The sequence below is a fragment of the Aulonocara stuartgranti genome, assembly GCF_965226115.1.
Source record: "Aulonocara stuartgranti genome assembly, chromosome: 5".
Lineage (NCBI taxonomy): Eukaryota > Metazoa > Chordata > Actinopteri > Cichliformes > Cichlidae > Aulonocara > Aulonocara stuartgranti.
This window is the reverse complement of record NC_138943.1, coordinates 20,811,918-20,834,856: the sequence shown is the minus strand read 5'-3', so window position 1 is coordinate 20,834,856 and position 22,939 is coordinate 20,811,918. Positions and strand designations below refer to the sequence as shown.

The 22,939-nt window shown below is 40.9% G+C and overlaps 1 protein-coding gene across 5 annotated transcripts in view; it reads right to left on the bottom strand.

The window, feature by feature from the left end:
* Nucleotides 1–22,939, bottom strand: part of LOC309706410 (AMP deaminase 2-like) — a 38,691-nt gene that overhangs the window by 8,554 nt on the left and 7,198 nt on the right. For 3 of the 5 annotated variants that reach the window (XM_082532927.1, XM_082532926.1, XM_082532924.1), the window contains 5 exons: nucleotides 6,872–7,002; nucleotides 6,489–6,619; nucleotides 5,839–5,907; nucleotides 899–1,004; nucleotides 406–592 (listed from right to left, as the gene is read on the bottom strand). In XM_082532927.1, the coding sequence (XP_082389053.1) occupies nucleotides 406–592; nucleotides 899–1,004; nucleotides 5,839–5,907; nucleotides 6,489–6,619; nucleotides 6,872–7,002 (624 nt within the window). Of the gene's footprint in view, nucleotides 1–405; nucleotides 593–898; nucleotides 1,005–5,838; nucleotides 5,908–6,488; nucleotides 6,620–6,871; nucleotides 7,003–17,040; nucleotides 17,227–22,939 lie in introns of those variants that run through there. The other 2 variants (XM_082532928.1, XM_082532925.1) reach the window with 2 other exon arrangements.

Below are 22,939 nucleotides of genomic sequence, written 5' to 3'. Positions count from 1 at the left end.
GTCAGTCTTTTTGAAGGCTGAATGAGCCAATTAGCTTTTGTACCTGTGAAACCTCTGATTTTCCACAAAATCTGAAATGTCATTGTAGTACAGGAAATATAACCATATCTTGGTAGTTTGTAAAGCTACTATTATGAAAGAACTATTATTTACAGTGTAAAGTGGAAATAACTGTGACAAGGGAACTTGTGATTATTTATTTTGCTGACATTATTGTTCTGCCAATTATTTTCTTCATTATTTGACTGTTTGCCAGAAAATCTCAAGGAACAAGTCAAAAGTAGCTGCTTTTTGTCTATTTATGAAGTCAAGTCCAGCTGGTTCAAGTATGTTTTCTGGCTCCGTCTTTCTAATGAAACCTTTGCTTTTTTCTGCCTAGCTATGTTGAATGTTTGCATGTTTTACCAGCATCTACAGGGGTCTCTGGTACATCTTCATAAATTCCCAGATCCAGAGTCTTCATCCCAAGGTCCTGCAAGGCATGAGCTGTAGTCTTACAAAAGTTCTGCAGGGAACGGTTTATGTACTTCTCCCGGATAAATAGTGCCTTCACAACACACTTGGCAGCATCTACTAGGTCAGTGAAGGGCACCTGGAAATAGAAATAGAAATGTCGTGAGCAAGGATGCAAATGAAACAGATTTGAGTATTTTGTTTTCACTCCTGATACATTTAACTGCCACCACCTTGTGCAATTTGTCACTGACTCTCTATGCTCTCATACTGACTGCTAGGGTCTCTAATATTGTCTTTCCCTTGTGGTATAAACTTTGAGGCAACTGTTGTTGTGATCTGACACCAAATAAGTAAAAGTGAGCTGAACTGGACTGAATTACTTTGCTAACTATTGTTTATTATTTTTAAATCCTGTAAGTAGCGTTCAGCAAACGATTCTCACCCCACACTTTTCCTCTCCAGATATTGAGACCCGCTGGTACTCCATCGGCATTTCTCGCTCCTTAACGGCATCATCAACAGTGTCCACACTTTCATCTTTCATTAACCTTAAATGATAGAGGAGGGGGCAGAGGAGGGGAAGCGCAATGGCACACAGAGTGGTGAGATGGAAGAAAAAAAAAAAAACACATGACAGGGCAGTCCAGTCAGTCTGAAAAACATTTAGATGACTTGATTTAAAACCTTTTTTTCATGTTGGATACATTTAAAACATTTATTTATGGTAGATTATCCATTAACTGAAAAAAACAAGACTGGTTTGCAAACATTTTACAGTGGTGAGATGAGGATTTTGTTCTCTTCAGTCCTAGAGATTGAAATCCTAGGTATAGAAACGAAAACAAACTGACTGAGCATGGGTAACAATAAGATGTCAGGGTAAAACCCTTAATAGTTAACCCATGAAGCTGCTCAATGACCACAACTCTGTGAGTAAGTCAGGATTTACAGGAAGTACAAGTTTCATTATTGAAGAAACCCAAAATTTTAAAAAGAGGGGATACAAGATGCCCGAGTGCCATAGATGCACTATAGGGAGTTCAGTGACTTCGTTCCAGTAAGAAAAGCAGCTTGCAGTGTTTCAAGGTTTTCTGCACAGTACAGGTGCAGAATAAAAGCAGCAGAGAGCGCCAAAGATTCAGATTTCTTGTCTTTAATCAGCAGCAAGCACACAGAGAGCTCTCCTACATCACAAATAAGCCTTCAAATACTCTGCCTTTCACGCCACTTCTGTCTCCTATCACATTTGTTCCATAAGATATTGAATCATTGCTACACACTAATTTACCATGTTTGGTAAACCTAGCTCTTTTAATAAAAAGTTAAATAAAAGGTCACTGTAACCATTTCTAAGACATATTAAGTCACCAGCAGGGGGGAGACGTAGTCCATCTCGACGTGGCAAAAGTCACTGCCACTGGTTTTGGAAAAAAGTACTTTCACTGGGTTAGCAAGAACTATAGGCTAGGTAGCTGCATGTGACACTATCCACTCTGCCATAGCTCGGCTACAGACTCAGCACCCGAGTGCCTTTATTGTGATCTCGGGTGACTTCAACCATGTATCACTGGACAATACACTACCAACATTCAAACAATATGTGGACTGTCCCACCAGGGGAGAGAAAACTTTAGACTTACTGTATGCTAACGTCAAGGATGCATACAGCTCCTCCTCCCTCCCCCCACTTGGTAGGTCAGATCATAACCTGATTCACCTCACCCCCCGCTATGTGCCAATTGTGAGGAGGGAACCTGTGACCACCAGGACTGTTAGGAGGTGGTCAGAGGAGGCAATAGCGGAACTACAGGGCTGTTTCGAGGTGACCGACTGGGAAACACTCTGTGAGCCTCACGCCGAGGACATCAATGGGCTTACTGAGTGTATCACAGGCTACATAACTTTCTGCACCGACTCCATTGTTCCAGCTCAGACTGTTCATTGTTACCCAAATAACAAGCCGTGGGTGACTAAGGACATCAAAGCCCTCCTCAACAACAAGAAGAGGGCTTTCAGAGGGGGCAACAAAGAGGAGGTGAGGAAGGTCCAGGTGTTACTAAAGGACAAGATCAGAGAGGCTAAGGACAATTACAGGAGGAAGCTGGAGTGGAAACTCCAGCAGAACAGCATGAGAGAGGTGTGGAGGGGCATGAAGACCATCACTGGATTCAGGCCAACCAACAGCAAGGGAGCTGAGGGAGGTGAGAATAGAGCCGACGAGTTGAATCTGTTTTTCAATAGATTCGACACCACAGTGTCTGCTCCCACCCCCACAACCTCACCTGCAGTCAGCCTGGAATCCAGAGCCACACCACTGTGCCAGCCTCTCTCTTCACATGTTGCCTCCTGTGAGATTCCTGACACCCCTCCCCCACCCATCACCTTCACTCAATACCAGGTTGAGATGCAAATGAGGAGACTTCACTCAGGCAAGTCTGCTGGACCAGACGGAGTGAGTCCCCTTGTCCTCAAGGCCTGTGCCCCCCAGCTGTGTGGAGTCTTTCATAAACTGTTTATGCTGAGTCTGAGTCTGCAGAGGGTCCCGGTGATGTGGAAGACATCATGCCTCGTCCCTGTACCAAAGACGCCTCGTCCCAGTGGCCCCCAGGATTACAGGCCCGTGGCACTGACCTCCCACATCATGAAGACCCTGGAAAGGCTCATCCTGGACCAGCTGCGACCCATAGTAAGACCACATCTGGATCCCCTTCAGTTCGCTTATCAGCCTCGTCTCGGAACAGAGGACGCCATCATCTACCTGCTCAATCGTGTCTACACCCATCTGGACCAGCCGGCGAGCACTGTGAGGGTCATGTTTTTTGACTTTTCCAGTGCTTTCAACACCATCAGGCCGACCCTCCTGGGTGATAAGTTAGCAGCGATGCAGGTGGATGCTTCTCTGGTGTCCTGGATTGTTGATTACCTGACAGGAAGACCACAATATGTACGTCTCCCACAGTGTGTGTCTGACAAGGTGATTAGCAACACAGGGGCACCACAGGGGACTGTCCTCTCCCCCTTCCTCTTCACCCTCTACACCACAGACTTCAGCCACTGCACAGAGACCTGCCATCTTCAGAAGTTTTCTGATGACTCTGCGGTGGTTGGATGCATCAGCAGGGATGATGAGACAGAGTACCGGGCTGTGGTCGACTCCTTTGTCACGTGGTGTGAGCAGAATCATCTGCAGCTCAACGTGGCAAAGACCAAGGAACTGATCGTGGACTTCAGGAAGACCAGGAAACACTTGACCCCTGTTTCAATCCAGGGGGTCAGTGTTGACATTGTGGAGGACTATAAATACCTTGGAGTACACATTGACAATAAACTGGACTGGGCTAAAAACACCACAGCACTTTACAGGAAGGGCCAGAGTCGTCTCTATTTTTTGAGGCGACTGAGGTCCTTCAACATCTGCCAGAAAATGCTGAGGATTTTCTATGAGTCTGTGGTGGCCAGTGCGATCCTCTATGCTGTTGCATGCTGGGGGAGCAGGCTGAGGGTCGCAGATGCCAACAGACTTAATAAACTGATCCGTAAGGCCAGCAATGTTGTGGGGATGGAGCTGGACTCCCTCAAGGTGGTGTCGGAGAGGCGGATGCTGTCCAAGATAAAGACAATGTTGGATAACACCTCCCACCCACTCCATGACATGTTGGTCAGTCACAGGAGCACGTTCAGTGAGAGACTGAGATTACCGAAAAGCACCACTGAACGACACAGGAAATCATTCCTGCCTGTGGCCATCTCCCTGTACAACGCATCCACTTAACACACTGTTTGCTGCTACAACTACACATGTTTCTTTTCCAAATATTTATTTATAAGTGACTTATGTATGTATGTATGTATATATAGTACTATTCTTAGTTAGCGTATTGTCTGTCTTGTCTTAATGTTGGTTTAAAATGGAGCACTGTAACAAAAAATAATTTCCCCCAGGGATCAATAAAGTATTCTGATTCTGATTCTGATTAATAAATATTATATTAAGGATGAAAATTAAATGTCCACAGGTACAGTACTATGCAAAAGCCTTGAGCAATCCCCTCATGTCTTTATATTTTCTTAGGAAAACTGGAAATAGATGTAGAGATTTATCAAAGCATCCATAAATATGAAAACATTTTAAAGGGGAAAACAGAGTTTGTAAAATCATAATGAGCTTGAAAGTCAATATTTAGTTCGAACACCTTTATTCTTTAACACAGCCTGAACTCTCTTAAGTAAGATTTCCTAAAGTAGTCTTCAGAAATCCAGACTTCTCGAAGGACTTTCGAGGCCAATCTATGACTGAGTGTTCCACCGGTTTTACTGGATTGCATTGTTATGCTGAAAAATGAAGCCGTTGCCAATCAGATGCTGGGTCAAAATCTGATTGAGCTTCTGATTAATAATTCCATTAAATTTTGATAAGATCCAACTCCACTGACTGAAATTCAGACCCAAACTATGACAGAGCCTCCACCATGTTTTACAGATGGCTGTAGAAATTGTTGTTTCTTTCTCCTCATGTTGAAACTTCAGATTAGGAATTCATGACTATATAATATATCCTGCCATGGAGTGTGTATAAATTGGCATATACCACTATTTTCTCCCTGTTTCCTTTCTGTAAGAATGTTTTTAACACCCACCTCACCTGCTGTCATAGCTTTTAGGCTTTTTTGCCCTCCACTTGTCGATTTTCGTCACAACCTTTATGTACGCCCTGCACACCATCCTGAGATATGCTAAGTTTTCAGTTAATAACTCTTAATAGTTATTAGAAACTATGTTAGCTTGAATTTCAACTGAAGAAATATGGAAGGAATTTTGTGTTTTTATGACAGGCCTCTGGCAACAAAGTGCCTAAAGAATTTAATATACAATAAACAACTTAAAATGAGGTCTTTGCTAAGTTGTCCGTTATATGTAAACTTAACACTGGTAGCTTTTTATGCTTGAACAATAAGCAAGCACAAGAACTGATCTGCTGGTCAGGGTTTAATGGCTTAACAAAAGCCGGAGGAAACATGTCCAGGTACAAGGACTGAACTGAAAACGATTTTACAAAGTCACCAATGGAAGACTTTCAGAAAGCATAGAGACCAATTAAAAAAACAACAACAAAAAAAACCACAAAAGCTCTCTCACACACACACACACACACACACACACACACACACACACACACACACACACACACACACACCATGAAAGAAAAATATTTAAAAAAATAAGGTTTGGCTCAAGACTTCTGCACATTACTACTTTAACCATCTCTGTTTCTCAGAGTATGGGCAAACAAAACAGATAACAGAGATAAATAAAATAACAACTACAGTTAATAATGACTAAACAAAGGATTAAAAAAAAACCACTGAGGCAGAGCTCACTCACTCTAGGTCTGCAGCACTGTCGATTTTCATGAAGTCCTGTTTGGCACGGAGCAAGATCTCTGGCTCAAGCCTTGGGGTGATATGCAGCGGTGCAGGATAGCGTGGGCAAGGCGGGGGGCAGATGGGCACAAGAGGTAGTGAGAAGAAATTAAGCACACAAAGGAAGAGAGACCAGATATAGACACCCTTTCAAAAAGCACTGTGTCTTACACACATATACATACTGTACACAAAGAATTTTAGGTATTAAGTGATCAAGGTCATCTACACAAGCAATTATTATTGGTTAATAATAGTGAACTCTGATTGGTAAACAGAAACTTGCAGAGGGCAAAGCAGATAATCACCCAATGATCAGCTTAGTGGTGCAGATAGTCAACCCTGGCAATCAAGACAGACCCCACCTCCTTATAAAAGTATGACTAGGCCACGAGAAAAGATGCCAGCTGCTGGCTATCCCAGTTATCCAAAAATTGTGGTTAGTCAGCCTGCACGTGGGCAAGTTGGGAGCTGATAAGCATGTGTGCTTGAGTGGAAACAAGACTGTGTAAAATGCAGGAGGAAAAGGGAAAGCTATAGTTGTTTGTCTCTGATAATATATAGAGTTCGTTTAACGGGCTCTGTATGTGTAGTGTGTTTGCATTTCCTCACTTAATATCCTGGCTGATCTGCCTCTCCAGGCGATGACGTCTTTCCTCCAGCTGTTCGATGGGACTGTCCTCCGGGAACTCATACGGAGCACTGCGCATCTCGCTCTCTGTCATGCTGCGTGTGAACAGCTCCTGGTTGAGGCACAGATTATACCATTTATGGTGTCGTAAAACAGGAAGCCATGTCAATATTTATGCATTTATGGAGATATGGAAGCCACTGAGGCTCTGATAAAACATCATCATATTTAGCTACAAATGAAAACCAAAGGTGAAGGTTGAACTGGGGTGTGTCAAAACAATTTGCATAGTTTGTGTGAGATTTTAAAAGACCACCCCCCTATTTTGTCTGGAAACAATAGCTGTCCAATTTTAAGTTCTTACCTCAGCAATCTCTTTGTACTTTTCCTCCATTGATGTGCGCAGGTCGATTGGGCAGTGTGCGAGAGAAACAGGCGTCCCTGGAAGGGATCGCTGGGTTTTGAGGGGTTTGGGCCCAGATGCACCGCAAAGATCTACAGAAATGCACAGAAAAGTGTTACAGCGTGCGACAGGTATGTGATCTGAAATACTTAAACTTTGTGGGTCATTCCAGGATTTGATAAAGGCATAGCCAGTAAATAATAAGGCAGTTATCAAATCAGACAACATGGCGACAACTGAGTATATTTAGGTATGTAGACATGGTTAAGACAACCCCTGGAGTTTAAACTGAACATCAGAGTGGGGAAAAATGTGATTTTAAACATGACCTAGTTGTTGATGCTAGATGAGCACATTTGAGTATTTCAGAAACGGCTGATGTGCTGGGATTTTTGAACAGCTACCTCTAAGGTTTATAGAGAATGGTCTGAAAAAGAGAAGCTATCCAGTAAGCGGCAGTTTGTAAATCATGGCATTCTGTTTTTATTTACATTTTACACAGGGTCCCAAGTTTTTAGATTTTAGATTTGTATTTAAAATTAGTCACAGAGTTTAGATAACCACATAAATTATCATGTGCACGGGACGTGTGGTGTGTGTTTACTGCCAAAAAACTCATGGAGGTTCACATACATATTTGGGTACTTTACAGGCCAAAGCTAATTCTGTAGCAATGACATAAGTCATTCTACAAAGTTCTTATTCATTTCACGGTCTGCTAAAAACAGAGACAGACATCCAAATATGCAAGAGTGATGATTAATATCAAATGAAGAAAAAAGGGAAAGACTCTACGTTGGATTAGGAAAGACTGAGAGGTTATCTAAGAGAGGAAAAGTACGACTCTCACAAGCATAAATTTGGCTCAGACATAACAGCTTAGTCTAATGTGGCACTTAGAACTACCATGAGCAAAAAGATTAAAAAAAAAGAAGAAGAAGAACAGCTCCAAACATGTCTGTCAGCTAAAATCTTGAGTGTGTTATTATAAAAGTAACTGTAGCAGGTGACAGATTTCAAGTCAACCCAAACACTGGCAGTTATCACAACACTGGGCAGTTTTTACTCAAGACGTTACTTTGCTTCCTTCCTTCAGCTGCAAGAACACTGCAAGCAAAAACAAAAAAACAAAACACAACACTTACCCAGAGGTCAAAATAATTAAACAGGGTGTAACTTTGAGTAGTTTTAAAAATCTGGTCGCAGCAGTTGTGTCTGCAATCAGGGATGGAGCATGAAAATACTTGCACAATGCTGTCGAACAAAGGCCAGCTTAGAAAAAAAGACTAATTTTACACACTGTACTTTCATGTGAAAAACATCGACAAACACAATGAGAGTGACATGAGTTGGAAATGGATGACAACACTATTTCACACTAAAACAACAACAAAAAGGGGTGGGAGAGGTGCAAAATGAGAAAATTCGTGCCTTTTTACACTGAAGAAAATCAAATCTACTGATTCTGCGTATTTCCTGGGGGCAGCCAGGAATTTCAGTTAAAGTAAACTACAATTTAAACTTCCGTAGTTAAAAAGGCACAAAACCTCATTCAACCACTCGTGAGGCCTCTGGGAGTGGTGTGTTCATGCTCCTCTATAATTCCTGCCATCATCAGTGACGTGTCTGCCCTGTCACAATTAGTCTCCGCCATCTGCTGTCTGCCTCTAAGGCGGTGGAGTCAGGAAGGAGAAGAGGGTAACTTAGCACAGTACATTAGTATTGTGAAACATTTCATTATTGCACTTTGAAGTGACTCATGTCTGCACACTCATAGAGTGTGCAGACCAGCTGGCTGGGGTCTTCACTAAGATCTTCAACACTTCACTGTCCCAGTCCTGCATCCCGCCGTGCCTAAAGTCAGCCACAATTGTCCCACTGCCAAAGCGTACTAACATTAGCAGCCTCAACGACTACCGACCAGTTGCTCTAACACCTGTTATAATGAAGTGCTTTGAGAAACTGGTCCGACGTCACATCATGTCCTGCTTGCCACCCACACTCGACCCGCTCCAGTTTGCATACAGAGCTAACAGATCAACTGAAGATGCCATTGCTACAACGCTCCACACCACCATCTCTCACCTGGAAGTGCAGGGCCGTTACGCCAGGCTGCTCTTTGTTGACTTTAGCTCTGCTTTCAATACGATACTCCCGGACAGACTAATAGATAAACTGCTGGAAATTGGACTTCCTTCCACCACCTGCCGCTGGATCAGAGACTTCCTCTCAGACCGTGTACAGAGAGTTAGAGTGGGGCCTCATCTTTCCTCAGCCCTCAGCCTCAACACCGGCTCTCCACAAGGCTGTGTACTGAGTCCCCTACTGTACACTCTGTACACACATGACTGTGTTAGTTCCCACCCAGACAACGCAGTCATCAAGTTTGCAGATGATACCACTGTGGTGGGGCTCATCTCAGGGAGAGATGAGACTGCATACAGAGCTGAAGTTCAGAGGCTGTCAGATTGGTGTGCAGACAACAACCTGGACCTCAATACCACCAAAACAAAAGAACTGGTAGTTGACTTCAGAAGGAGGAAGTCCGAGCTGCAGCCTGTCAGCATCAACGGGGAGTGCGTGGAAAGGGTGTCCAGTTTCAAGTTTCTGGGTGTGCACATAGACACAGACCTCCAATGGAGCTCTAACACCTCTGCGGTCTTAAAGAAGGCCCAACAGCGTCTCCACTTTCTGAGAATCCTCAGAAAAATGGACCTGAAGAAGGAGCTGCTGACCGTCTTCTACCGCTGCTCCATTGAAAGTGTGCTGACATAATGCATCGGTGTGTGGTTCTCCAGCTGCACCACAGCACACAGAAAGGCACTCCAGAGGGTCATCAACATGGCCCAAAAAATCATTGGACATCCTCTTCCCTCCCTGAAGGACCTGTACAGCACTCGCTGTCTCAAGAGGGCACGCAGCATCCTATGGGACTGCACACACCCAGGACACCGGGTGTTTAAGCTGCTGCCCTCTGGCAGGAGGTTCAGGCTGCTGAGGTCCCGAACAAATAGACTCAAGGACAGCTTTTACAACAGGGCAATAGCCCTGATCAATGTAAATAGCTGACCTGACTGGATACCTCCCTGGACTTTTTAGGGGGAGGTAACAATGTTTAAAACGATAACAATAATATTTATATTTATAACAAGGTGCAATAATAATTAATGTGCAATAATAACAGTGTGCAATACACATACACTTATTCTTCTTTTTTATACTAAGTTAATATACTGTGTTGTGTTGTTTGTTACGTTGTGATGTGTCATATCGTGTCGTGTTGTGTTATATGTAGTGCCGACGTAGGACAGTTTTTCCAATTTCATTGTACTACTGTACTATGTATGACTGTGCAATGACAATAAAGAGTTATCTTATCTTATCTTATCTTATGGAAAAACCCAAATGTAACTGAATTACGGTGGTGACACAGATTACACTGGACGGAAAGTTTCAAGCCAAACGAGGCTTATTTTTCATTTTAAAATGGACAAACAGGTGACTTAAGTATACAGATGCTCACATAAACAGTCATTCCCAGTATAGTATCCATGTAATCCTCTGGCCTTTCCATAACAGATGACTCCTAATCCAGTACATCACAACTCTATTTATCTCAGTGACATCACTCTGATGGGCAGTACAAACTTTCTACAGACTTCTAATGCAAGTAAATGCACCAAAAATGATTGGAAAAAAAAAAAGAAAAATTAAAGCACAAGCAAGCAGAAAAAGTACATTTCCACTAACTTAGCTAACAACAGTGATATTACTAATAATACTAATTTAAAATCACTAAAACAAATAACATTCAAAATCACAACATGTGCTACACAGTAAAACAACAACCTAGCCCTAACAGCCCGGTAAGGAAACTTTATTTACAAAGGCCCACCAAGTCATTTAATGGCTTACTTAAAAAGAATGTGAATTGTACTGAATAATTGAATATTACCATGATGTAAGAAGATGCTATTACTGGAATTGTGTATGTCTCCTATGCTGACCGTAAGTTTTGTATTCTCATACTGTAAACTGACAAATAAAAAGTTATAAAAAAAAAAAAAAAAAGAATGTGAAATTACAATAAGAAATAGCAAGAGCGTCAATTAATAAAATGAAGACGACATTGTTTCTATAATCTTTACACATTTTTAATATTTAAGACTTATGTTAAAGAGGGACCTAAAATCTAATCGTGCTCATTTTTCTTGGCAGTATTTTTGTAAGCATCCTTTTTATTTGCTTTGGTACACAAGCACTGACTTCCAGACCAAACATGTCGTTTGCTGTGTGAGCGTTCCTGCCTATTTCAGAGTGAAATAGCTTAACCCTTTCATCTTCATCTTGAGCTTTCTCATAACCCTGGGTAATATTGACAAAGCACTCCATCCTAAGCCTCTGTGATGTCCCTGGGACCTGAGACTGCACACCGCCCACATGCTCGTTTAGTATCTGAGGAGCTGGCTCCTACTCTAAAAGGATCAATGCAGTCCTTCGAGTCTACCTCATTCTCCCAAGTTCTAGCTCTAGATCACACCAAAGAAGCAAAACACAGCACTGTACAGTTTATTCATGAACATATGTCAAAGCAAGAGCAAAATGTAGCAGTTTAACAAAAGTGTGTTTTCACAGCAAAGCAAGTTTGTAAGAATCTAACTTTTCATAAGCCTCGTATTATAGTCCGTCTTAAACAGCCCCACTGGATAACCAAAATTCCTAGTGTCAGATCTAACATTACAATTCAGGTTTAGATACATTTCTGTATCTGCAAAATATAATGCAGATTGGCTAAGCTGCTAATGCAGGTCCCAGTTGTAAGTTTTTAATTTACAGCTAGCAGTTTGTTCACTTTTCTTTATATGACAAACTTACTGGTGATACAGACACATCAGGTCTGGCTCTGCCATTTCTCTAAGGCTAGACTGAAAAATTTGTTGAGTGGTTAAATGAGATTTTTCACTTACATCAAAGCTAATTCACTGTCCTAAGAATTCCTGTTTTGTTTATCATCTGCACAAGCACAAAGAGGCAATACAAAGTCCTACCAACGACATCATTGACGTCCTCTGATTTACAGGTTGCATTAATGTACCAAGATATGCAGCAGTGTGTCAACAAAGAGAGGGAAGAAGACTTCATGATAGCATTGGCTTGGCTAATGTTTTATAAGGAGGGAAGTGCACTCAAGATCTTCATTAAAGCCTGAGCATATACACATTGCATTTTGGTGAATGACACTAAATGAAAAAGTTTAGCTTAGCTTTGTTTGTTTATAATGAAATTAATTGGCTCTCACTAAGTCTCTGAAAATCCCAGACCACCACAGCTGTTAAAGGCAGCACATTAAAGGCAGGAAAGTCCCAGTCAGCTCACTGGCCTCTGAATCAGGACTGCTTTGTATCAAATTCACTATGTTACAGCAGAGGTGTGGACTCGAGTCACATGACTTGGACTCGCGTCAGACTCGAGTCATTAATTTTATGACTTTAGACTTGACTTGAAAAAATGTTGTAAGACTTGTGACTTGACTTGGACTTTTACACCAATGACTTGGGACTTGAATTGGACTTGAACCGGTTTACTTGAAAAGACTTGATATTTTACCCCAAATATAAAATTTAACATGCATATTATATAGAGATTGAAAATGTGACGTCATTCACGGGTAGAACCGCAAAGGATTCTGGGAACTCGTGGCAAGCGGTCAAGCGGTACTAGCGCACGCAGGCTTTCAATTAAAATCAGTTATACAGCGATAAAAAGAAACACAAAAATGTCAAGAAGCCGTTGTATTATTAACTGCAATAGCCGGTCACATGACAGCCACGGGAAGCCGACGGGTAAAGAGATCGGTTGTTATCGGATTACGTCGTTGAAGAGAAATTGTTCGAGCCATGTTTCCGAAGTAACAAAGAGGCGACGGATGGCCTGGATTGCAGCCATTCAAAGACCAATTATAACGTCCCAGAACACTCCAGCTCACAGGTTAGTCTGCTCCAAGCATTAACACGAAGCTCAGTGTTTTTTAGTAGTTAATACGTCATTTTCATAACATAATTGGTGATATAGGTTACAAGCAAGTCTGGCGCTGAACAGAAATTGTCGCGCTATGCTCCTTTATTTATTGTGCATAAATAGTGAATTGTCCTGACACAATATTGCGTTTCGCTTCTGTTATTATGGTACATTGACAAAAACATATACTTTTATTCACAGGATAAAACAGTTGTTTTGTATCACTAATTGTCCAGTACGATTACAGCATACAGTATTATTGTCACTGCTACATTTCTGTAACGCTACCAGAAATTATTTCCACTACTAATTAATTACCGTTGAGCTCAAAGGTCCTATTAATAAACGGTTAACGAATGTGTATTTATGACGACGATTTGTGAGACTGGTAAACTTATGATACGTACGATGGTCTTTCGTTCTACACGGTGCATTTCAAGGTCCTGCACCCATCCGTCAGTAAACTGTACCTGGGCTTGTTGCAGTGACCTGAAGTTACTAAACTTCATGAGTGTGTGCACTCACTCCAAGAGCCGTATGATTATAAATATGCATATAAATATGCTACGATGAGATAGCTGACTTCATCTAACTAGCAAATGTTGTCCAGGCTACGTTGGTGATACAGTTTTTTTAATGTGTATGATATTTTTGTCATGCGATTTTAAAGCCGGTCCTACAACCGCATCCAAGAATAACATGCAGCTTATCTCAGAACTGTCGGTGAAAATTATTCTTGGAGCTAGGTTTAATTGAGCTGCATTTTAAAGAGGTGCAATTTCACAATTTGTGTATATTTTCTAAGTTCACTATTTTGTCATGTGTTGAGAAAAACACAGATTTAAAAATTACATGGTCTAATATTTACATTTAGCATATAACTGCAACATTATTTTTTCATTTTTTTTTTTAAAGACTCGAAAGGACTTGAAATTCAAAGTTTCAGACTTGTGACTTTACTTGGACTTTTACACCAGTGACTTGAGACTCGACTCTGACTTGCCTGACATTACTTGAGACTTGACTTGAGACTTGAGGATAAAGACTTGAGACTTACTTGAGACTTGCAAAACAATGACTTGGTCCCACCTCTGTGTTACAGCTCTTTTCACAGTAGGTAAGAATATTCTTGCTGAAATGCTGCTTAACATGTTTTCAGGTTGAGTAACTACAAGCTGCAAATAGTTGGCCTAGCTTAAATGATGGTGCTTAACTTGAGAACTGGTGATGGCAGACATCAATCTGAATCTTTGTGTTTTGGAATTTTATAACTCGGCAGAACTAAAAATGTACTTGATTTGCTAAAATATCACATCTATCTCCAAATCTCATTTTAGGTGTCACTATAATGATAAACAAAGCTTTGCTACTATTTCATATACTTTATTTCATTTATTCCATTCTTCTCTGTAACTTATGGGCATTTCTGTCAGGTTCACTGATTATCAAGCTACCAATTGCATGAGACTGCACTAAAAACAAACCCTTTATGTTGCATCTCTGCTTTTTTTTAGTGCAGCATAAAAGAGGCAGTTATCACCTTTAGTCAAAGGAGGCTGAAATAAACCCTCAAATGAACTTCATTTCTGGTACCCAAAAGACAACTGATCATTTCAATCACATCTCATTTATTTCATTTAGAGTTTGAATCTTTTCTAAAAGACAAAAACTGTAGAATCTCGAGCATTAGAGATTGCCACACTGTCTCAAAGCCTCTTAGGAATGAAACTAAGGTGACTACAATTGAGCTAAAGTGGAATTTCAAGTATTATACTTAGCAAAATATGTTTGTTTCTCCTCTCTATGCTGTTTTTTGACCTACCTATATTTGAAACAGACACACCCTGACATAATGACATGAATTTAAAAGTGTGTCTACCACTAACTGCAGCAACCTTGCCAAAACGCTTTTCTTGGTATTTTCTTGCCCTTTTGTTTAACTGGTGCACATGTCTCTGTTGATGGAGTTTGGCTGCATACATATACACCTTATATGGTCAAATAACAGAGAATAACTATTTTTCTGCAGCAAGAGGCAGTTGAGAGGCCAAATGACCCTCTGCTGAACAATGCAGTGAAGGCATATGGACCTGCATCTCTGCAGGGATCCATGCTGGCTATGCAAAAATTAACAAAAATGTGCTGACTGAACAAAAATAATAATATAATGACAATTTTCTCAGAAGTATAACAATATATGCTTAAATTCTCTACTGGGCATATTTGTCACCCCATTAAGACAGTTATATAGACAAGACATTAGAAACACTTTTAAATGAAATTTAAAGTACTGTGTTGAGTACTAAAAACTCCGCATATAGTAGAATGATCAACTTTCTGATAATGTCAACAAAAACTAAATGTTTCTTACAGATTAAGCGCATCAATTAGTTGAGTCAGGCCCTGAAATCAGCTCAGTCCCAGCAGACTAGCTGATCTCAGCATCAGGCATCATCTCATCTGAGCTGCTGCACTGTACTGCATTCTACTGGCACACAGATGTTTGTAGAGCACTAATGTAATGATAGCATATTTACAACATAATATGACTATGCAGTTAACCTACTAATAGCTGAGCATGCTGGCCATGTAAAATCAATCAGCTTGCAAATTTTAAACCAAAAAATAAGTATGTATATAAATTAACTAAATAAAGGTTGTCATTATGCTGTGTATTTCTACTCTGCAATTTCCCTGTTGGTAACATGCTTGGAATGCCACAAACACGACAACCAGCTGATTCACGCAGAGTCAGGCAGAGCATAAACAAGTAAATAAATAACTAAACATATGGAATGATTGGGAAATCGGTTTATCTCATGTGTCTAAAAGAAAAAAAAATTGTCTAAATATTGGAATGTCTGAATTGTAGTTTTAAATCGCCAAATAATGGGATCAGGCATACAACTCCTATGTCAGTTGAGCTCAATTCAATGTCCGGTGCAAAGACAAGGCCTGGATTACTGCATCTGTAGCTCCACTGTTTAGAAAGCTTTACTTTGCTTTAGAGATTACACTGAGAGGGAAAGTAATGACACAGGCTTCATATGTTCCTTAGCAACTACAGATGAGAATAAATCTCTACTTTGGACCTTAATCTCCAAAATGTAGTTTCAGTACTCAGCCTGCAGAAGGAAACAAACACAGATGATGAAATTTTCCAGCTAACTACTGCCTGCAAAAAAGCTTTCTGAAGGACCCTTTTTTTAAACATAATGAAGGTTTGCTACAGAGATAACATGTGTCAGTTCACACATAGAAACTAACAGGATCATTCTCAGTGCTTTCCCTTGCTGTGTATAACATAAACAGCCTCTAACAGAAGATGGAAACATATCTAATAATCCCCTTCGCATACAAAAATAAAGAAAACAGATACCAGCTGTTCTCACTAAAGCACTGCCCTTACAAACATCGGGAAGGTAAACATGCTCAGGTGGGTTTTTAAGCGAGTATCTGCTGACACTAACCGCCTGAGGGTTTCAGTGTTAATGAAGGGGCAAATCTGAAAAGGATGTTTGTTTTCTTCTAGCTACAGTGGCACCTGTTCAGCAACCGACACGCTGCTGCAAATCACCTCTTTACTTCACTGTGCACTCTTGAGAGAATGGTTGCTATGAACTGTATGCGTTTTGTTTTTAATCAACTCACATTGAATAATTTGCCCGATTAATCAAGCAAGTAACGGTACTGCACTATAGTTAGCTGTAGCAGACAGCAGCAAAGACTAGATGCCCCAAATATTCAACCACTGCAACATCCAGAGCCTGTTAAAAACAAAAAAAACAAAAAACTGAAGCATATTAAGCTTTGCAAAGATCACCATAAGCAACACACCGGTTGTTTATGCTCCTTACCTCACACTTATCTCACACTCATGTACACATTTCCCCTCACTGTCAGCCTTATGCTGTCAACTTATTCCAATACACAACAACTGTTGTTTACTTGCACCTCATCTGTCACGATGAGCTCGTTTGTGAGGTATTTTGGGAGCGATAAGTATCATGCTTAATAAGAACTGATGAAACTTCTTTTAACACACTATTCACGTTTACAGGCTTTACATGCTAAGGTACTGTTTTGTATTTTAATGCCATAGATTACAGTACCTCTAGCTCCCTGTCTTGTCCTGTTCTCACAGTCTCCGTTACGGTCGCAGTGGCCTTGTCTGAGCTGTGGTGGGATGCTGGGACATGTAACTAGGCCTGGGACGGCCGATGTACCCTCCCCCGCTGGTACAGTGGAAGAGAGAGAATGACAGCAAACAGAGAAAAGAACGCTCTCTCCAGAAACCAAGCCGCTCTAAGACGACATCACCCAGTTCTCCTCCTTTTGTCTCTCCTTTCCTGCTCCTGCTGTAACTGCCGCCTTCAGTGTGCTGCAGAAGCAGTTCTCTTTTTTCTTTCTTCTCCTCTTTTCCCCGATTTTGTCTCTGCCTCTCTCTCAGCTGCTTCCTGTACTACACCGGTTTACTGTGCATGAACAGCAGAGCCTTCAAGCCCCCGGATTTAAATACTGGGTTGGATCATACCACGTGGCAAAAAAAAGGGGGAAGGACAAGCGTTAACCACTTCATGCTTCATGCATTGTGCTATAAAATGGAGGCGGCCCTGGATAAAAAGCCACTCCTACTTTACTTCCCTTCCCACCTCTCATTCATGAACACACAGCTTCAGTCATGTCATGACTGTAAATGATGTTATGAATACCAGTATTAAGAAAATCTAATAAATGGAAATTTATTATTTCTGTACAAACTGCTTTTCTGATGCTCATTCACTGCTTCTTTCTAATTTCTGATTTTATTTTGTCCTTCAGAGCTGGACGACTTTTAAAGAGTGGTTTTGGAAGTTCAGTCTTGTGTTTGTGATTAAAATATTTATTTGACTGCAAGTGTAATTTATCCTTTTGTGTATCCAACTACTTTATAGATGAGAACACACAGTCAGCAGCAGGATAAGGTTAATTTTTATACTGCAGGTTTGTGGTCTCCAGCATGTCCCTGAAAAAACAGCAAGGTGTTTGTTTGTTTTTTGTGGGAGTAAATTTTATGGCTAAGTGAGATGTTCAAAGGGATATGGGGTGGGTGTGGTTCTTGTAAAGACTGATCTATTGTTTGACTGCCAGTCAAAAGACTGAACAAAAAGTACATTACCGGTAACTGGAATTAATGAAAATAATCCATGGATGAAAGAAATCACTATCTTCTCCTAGGCATGTGGAACAGTCTTGAGGAAACTTAAATAGAAACAAACATTTCCCAGGGTACCGTGAGTGCCAACATCTATATGACATATTTAAAATATTTTATACATATCCCTCATTATATTCATCATCATACATCATTTTGGTGCATTTGACAGTTTCATTGAGCACTGAATAGAATTTCAGATTACAATATACCCATAGCATCATTTTACAATGATCGTAGCATGTGTATATATGTTTATCTCCCACCCACGGGTTTGCTATTAATAACAGCAGTAGTAGTGTTAATGGTATTGTCATGTGACTATGTTAGTCACTGTGGGCTTTGAATGTGAGCAGGACACACAAACAATCAATCACTGTTAGGAATCACTAAGTTCATCTCCCCTATAGTGATTCTTAAATGTTGTAAAATGAGTGCTAAATACTCCTTTGTGGACCAATGTACAGGAAAAAATTTTTTCGTTTAAGTCACTCAGGTCAAACCTCTGTGGCAGCCATCTTGTTTTGCAGGTAAAGAGGAAGCCCGCCTCAAATGCAGCTCTTGTATAGGATGTGGCAAGTGTAGAACATTAATTGAATTTATTCAAATAAATGTAAACAGATGAAATAACAAACAAATGTTTGCTTTATATTTCATTACTGACAAATAATTGATAATGTGATCATTGTGATTCTGTAAAAGTTAATCTTCTTTGTTTTGAGTGATGTTCTGTTTTCCCCACTACACCTTCCTGTGTAACAATCATTTAATATGTTATAAATTGTGATGAAGTATTTTGAAAGACTGATGAGAGATCACATCACTTCTTCACTTCCTGCCACCATCGACTCACTTCAGTTTGCATACCGGACTAATCGTTCCACAGACGATGCCATAGCTCACCTGCTCCAAACATCCCTGAGTCACATGGACACTGGCAGAAGGAATTATGTTAGGATGCTGTTCGTGGACTACAGTTCAGCATTCAACACAATAATTCCCTCTAAATTTTTCACCAAGTTGAACGATTTAGGACTCAGTTCATCACTGTGTCAGTGGATCCTCAACTTCCTCACAGACAGACCCCAATCAGTAGGAAAACAAGTCTCCCCCTCCATCTCACTCAGCATTGGAGCGCCTCAGGGCTGTGTTTTAAGCCCCCTGCTGTAATCACTGTACACTTATGACTGTGTAGCCACATCAGACACCACCTCCATTGTCAAGTTTGCTGACGACACTGTTGTTGTGGGCCTGATCTCCGACAACATCGAGAAGGCCTACCTGGAGGAGATTAGGAACCTGGAGACCTGGTGCCAGGAGAACAACCTCCTCCTAAATGTCAGCAAGACTAAGGAGCTGATCGTAGACTTTACTACAAAGCAGGCGAGGAATTATGAGTCCTGATCATCAATGGCATGCCAGTGGAGAGAGTGGACAGTTTCCAATACCTGGGTGTCCACATCACTCAGGACCTGTCATGGTCCTGCTACATTAAAGCCCGCCAGCGTCTCTTATTCTTCAGAAGACTTACAGTAGTGACTTCCATCTGCCACTGAGGGAGCTTAAGAACTTTTACTCCTGCACCATCGAGAGCGTCCTGACGGCAAACATCTGCACCTGGTATGGGAACGGCACCAAGCAGGACAAACAAGATCTGCAAAGAGTGGTGCGCTCAGCCGAACGTATCATTCGATCAGAGCTTCCTGACCTGCTGTCCATCTGCACCAAGTGGTGCAGGACTAAAGCCAGGAAGATTACGATGGACCTCTCCCATCCCAACAATGGACTCTTCTCACTGTTGAGGTCTGGGAAGTGCTTCAGTTTCCTTAAGGCCAAAACAGAGACAATGAAGAGGGGCTTCTTCCCCCAGGCTATTCGGGCTCTGAACCAGGTGTAGGACTGAACTCTCCCACAGACGTTACATTTCCACACGCACTCTGGTTTTTATTTTTGCACACTTCTTATAATTTATAATTTCTTTTTATTAATAATTTCTTATGTAAACTATTTTGAACATTTTTACTGTAAATTTCTAAGTTAAAATCTGCAAATTTTTGGTAGTAATCTGTAAATATTAGTGTCAATTCTTACTGTCATTTAATGGTTGGGCAATTGCACAGCAATAATAATTTCACCTCATGTCATACTGTGCATGGTTGTGTGTGTGTGTGACGAATAAAATTTGAATTTGAAATTTGTGTTTGTTATATAATCCAACCTGAAGCACAGATGAGGAGCCTCTTATAGAAGTCTTCAAAAACTTTTAATTAAATCAAGCTGATTCTCCTTCAGAATTATTCAACTCAACTGCCATTACTACTTGCTTGTATTGTCTTTTGCACATTCTCAGTCTTACTATTTATATTTCTTTATTATTTTATTTTGTCTACCTGTCTATGATAACCTAATAGGACTTAAGCAACACGGTTGATGGAGTTCAATATTGCAAATTTAATACAGCAAAAGTATATGAGATTTATTTAGATGCTTGAATGGAAACACTCCAACTGTTTGGAGACTTGACGGTTAAATTTCTTGTACAAATAGGTGATATCTCATCTTCATGAACCTATCAAGAAGCTGACTGAGGAAGTTATAAATGTTATGAGAGTAAGTTGACCAGTCCTGATTTATTTGACCTTCGGGCCTTTGGCTTGTGGAATATTTCCTTTGACTTTCTGTTCTGAGCTTAAAAACAAGAAAGACATCCATTGTAAACAACAAATGGCAATGTGTTCTGCCACTGATTGTGTTACTACAACAGAATCATTTAAGAGGCTTGCTGGCTGAAACCACCTACAGCCTTGTGTGAATTAAATTCAGACATACTATATGTCCAGTGGTTTTTGTTAAGTCACATTTCTCACAAGCACTGAGGTAGGTTTTCTTTTTCAGCCCCAGCTTGAGTTTTTCTGCAGTTACATCATCTGTTGTGTTCTGCAAATCTCTTTCCCTGGAGACTAATTAACAGCACAGGGGAGTCGCTGTGCATTATTTTTCACTCCCTTTCTCCCTGAAGAAAAAGAGAGCTGACACAATTGCACAAGCATTTCCGTGTGAATGAAAGAGGGTGAACATGCAAATAAAACTGCTTCCCAGCATTTGCGCTGCTGTTTTTGTATCCCATCCCCCCGTCCAACGGGAATCTTCTCAAAACAATAAGTTCTCTCTGGAGCCCGAGACACCGAACTGTGCACAAAACATGTTGCATACCCACAGCAGCACATGTAAACACTAATAGTCACACACCAAAAAAGGCACATGTATTCACATCATTCATTTTGACCCTCTGTGATTATCCAGACCACAGTTGTTGTTGTCACCACTGTCAGTGCACTTCTCACCATATCGGAATATCTAAAAGGAACACTGTGTCATTTGATAGTGTCAACATATAACCCTCTGCAGTTAGCGCTGCTCGGACATCAAGAGCTCACAATTCCAACCCTGAGACAAAAACTGTGTGAAGTATCAAAGCCAGAGACAATAAAGGGACTACTGCTTCCCTGCCATGGCTAAGCAAGAAAGCTTTTGATCCGTTTCCATGCACATTTACTGCTCTCTTTGCTTTGGTGTAAATGAATTGCGCACTGTTGAAAACTCGCAATTCTAGCTGTGATTTAGTGTCTTGTGTTGCTGGCAGAGCTTCCACAAAAGGATGTTATAAATACAGAAGTTTGATTAAAGATTAAACTCTGGCCAATTGTGCACTGTTTGCTTTAATGACTAATATTTCATTACTGTATCAACTAATGGTTGCAAACTAAAACAACTGCGACTAACCTGACTCAGGCTGTATAGCGGAATCTATTTTTTCAAAGCAAGAACGAGTTGCGGTGTGATAAGAATATAACAACAAAAGGAAAAAGTTCCTATTATATGTTCTGACATCAACTAAAGATGAATAGTTTAACATGAAGATATCAGAAATGTGGAAAACTGGCCAGCTGTCAGACTGAACAAATGACTTTTCTATGTGTGAGATGACCAATGAACTGGAATGTGAGAAACATCAGTGTGGAGTTGCAAGTGTGAGAGTATATTCCTAATTAAAGTTTAGAATATGATCTGGAGAATCATCAAATGAACAGGAGGGGGTGGGTGAGAGATTCAATGAGTCACTGAGGTCAAAACACAATAAGAAGTCAGTGAAGGACTGAAACATCAGCTGATGCTGCTTCATGTGTGATCGAATGAGGTGGATTAAATGAAAATGGATCTTCATTGGGAGCCACGACAAGAGCAGAGACAGACCAAAGTAGCATGCTTAACTGTACTTAAGCACTGAAATACAACCCATCATAACCATCTGTACAGCCTGTCAGCCAGCAGAGCACCCGAGTGAGAAATGGTAGAGTGGAAACAAACCAATCTTCTGTGTGTTTCTATGTGAGTGTGTGTCTGTTTCTGTCTAGCTATCTTTGTGAGGACCGAAATTCGCATTCTACTATACTTGTGAGAACCAGCAGTCACTTGTGAGGACCAGTGAGTGTGTCCTCACAAGTTTGAAGGCCTTTTTGAGGCTCAAAATGTGGTTTTAGTGTCAGGGTTACAATTAGGTTATGGTGAGGTTTAGGGTAAGGGTTAGGCATTCATTTTTAATGGTTAGGGTTAGGGTAACCATTATGTCAATGAAGGTTCTCACTAAGATAGCTGAACGGGGTTGTGTGTGTCTGTGTGTGTGTCTGTGTGAGTGGAGTGGAGTGGGTTGCCTGGACAGATATTATGATATCAGTCGCTATCTGGTAACAACAGGTGGGCCTGTTGTTACCAGATAGCGACAGGCCCACCTGTTGGTGTGACAGTTTTCAAGGCCT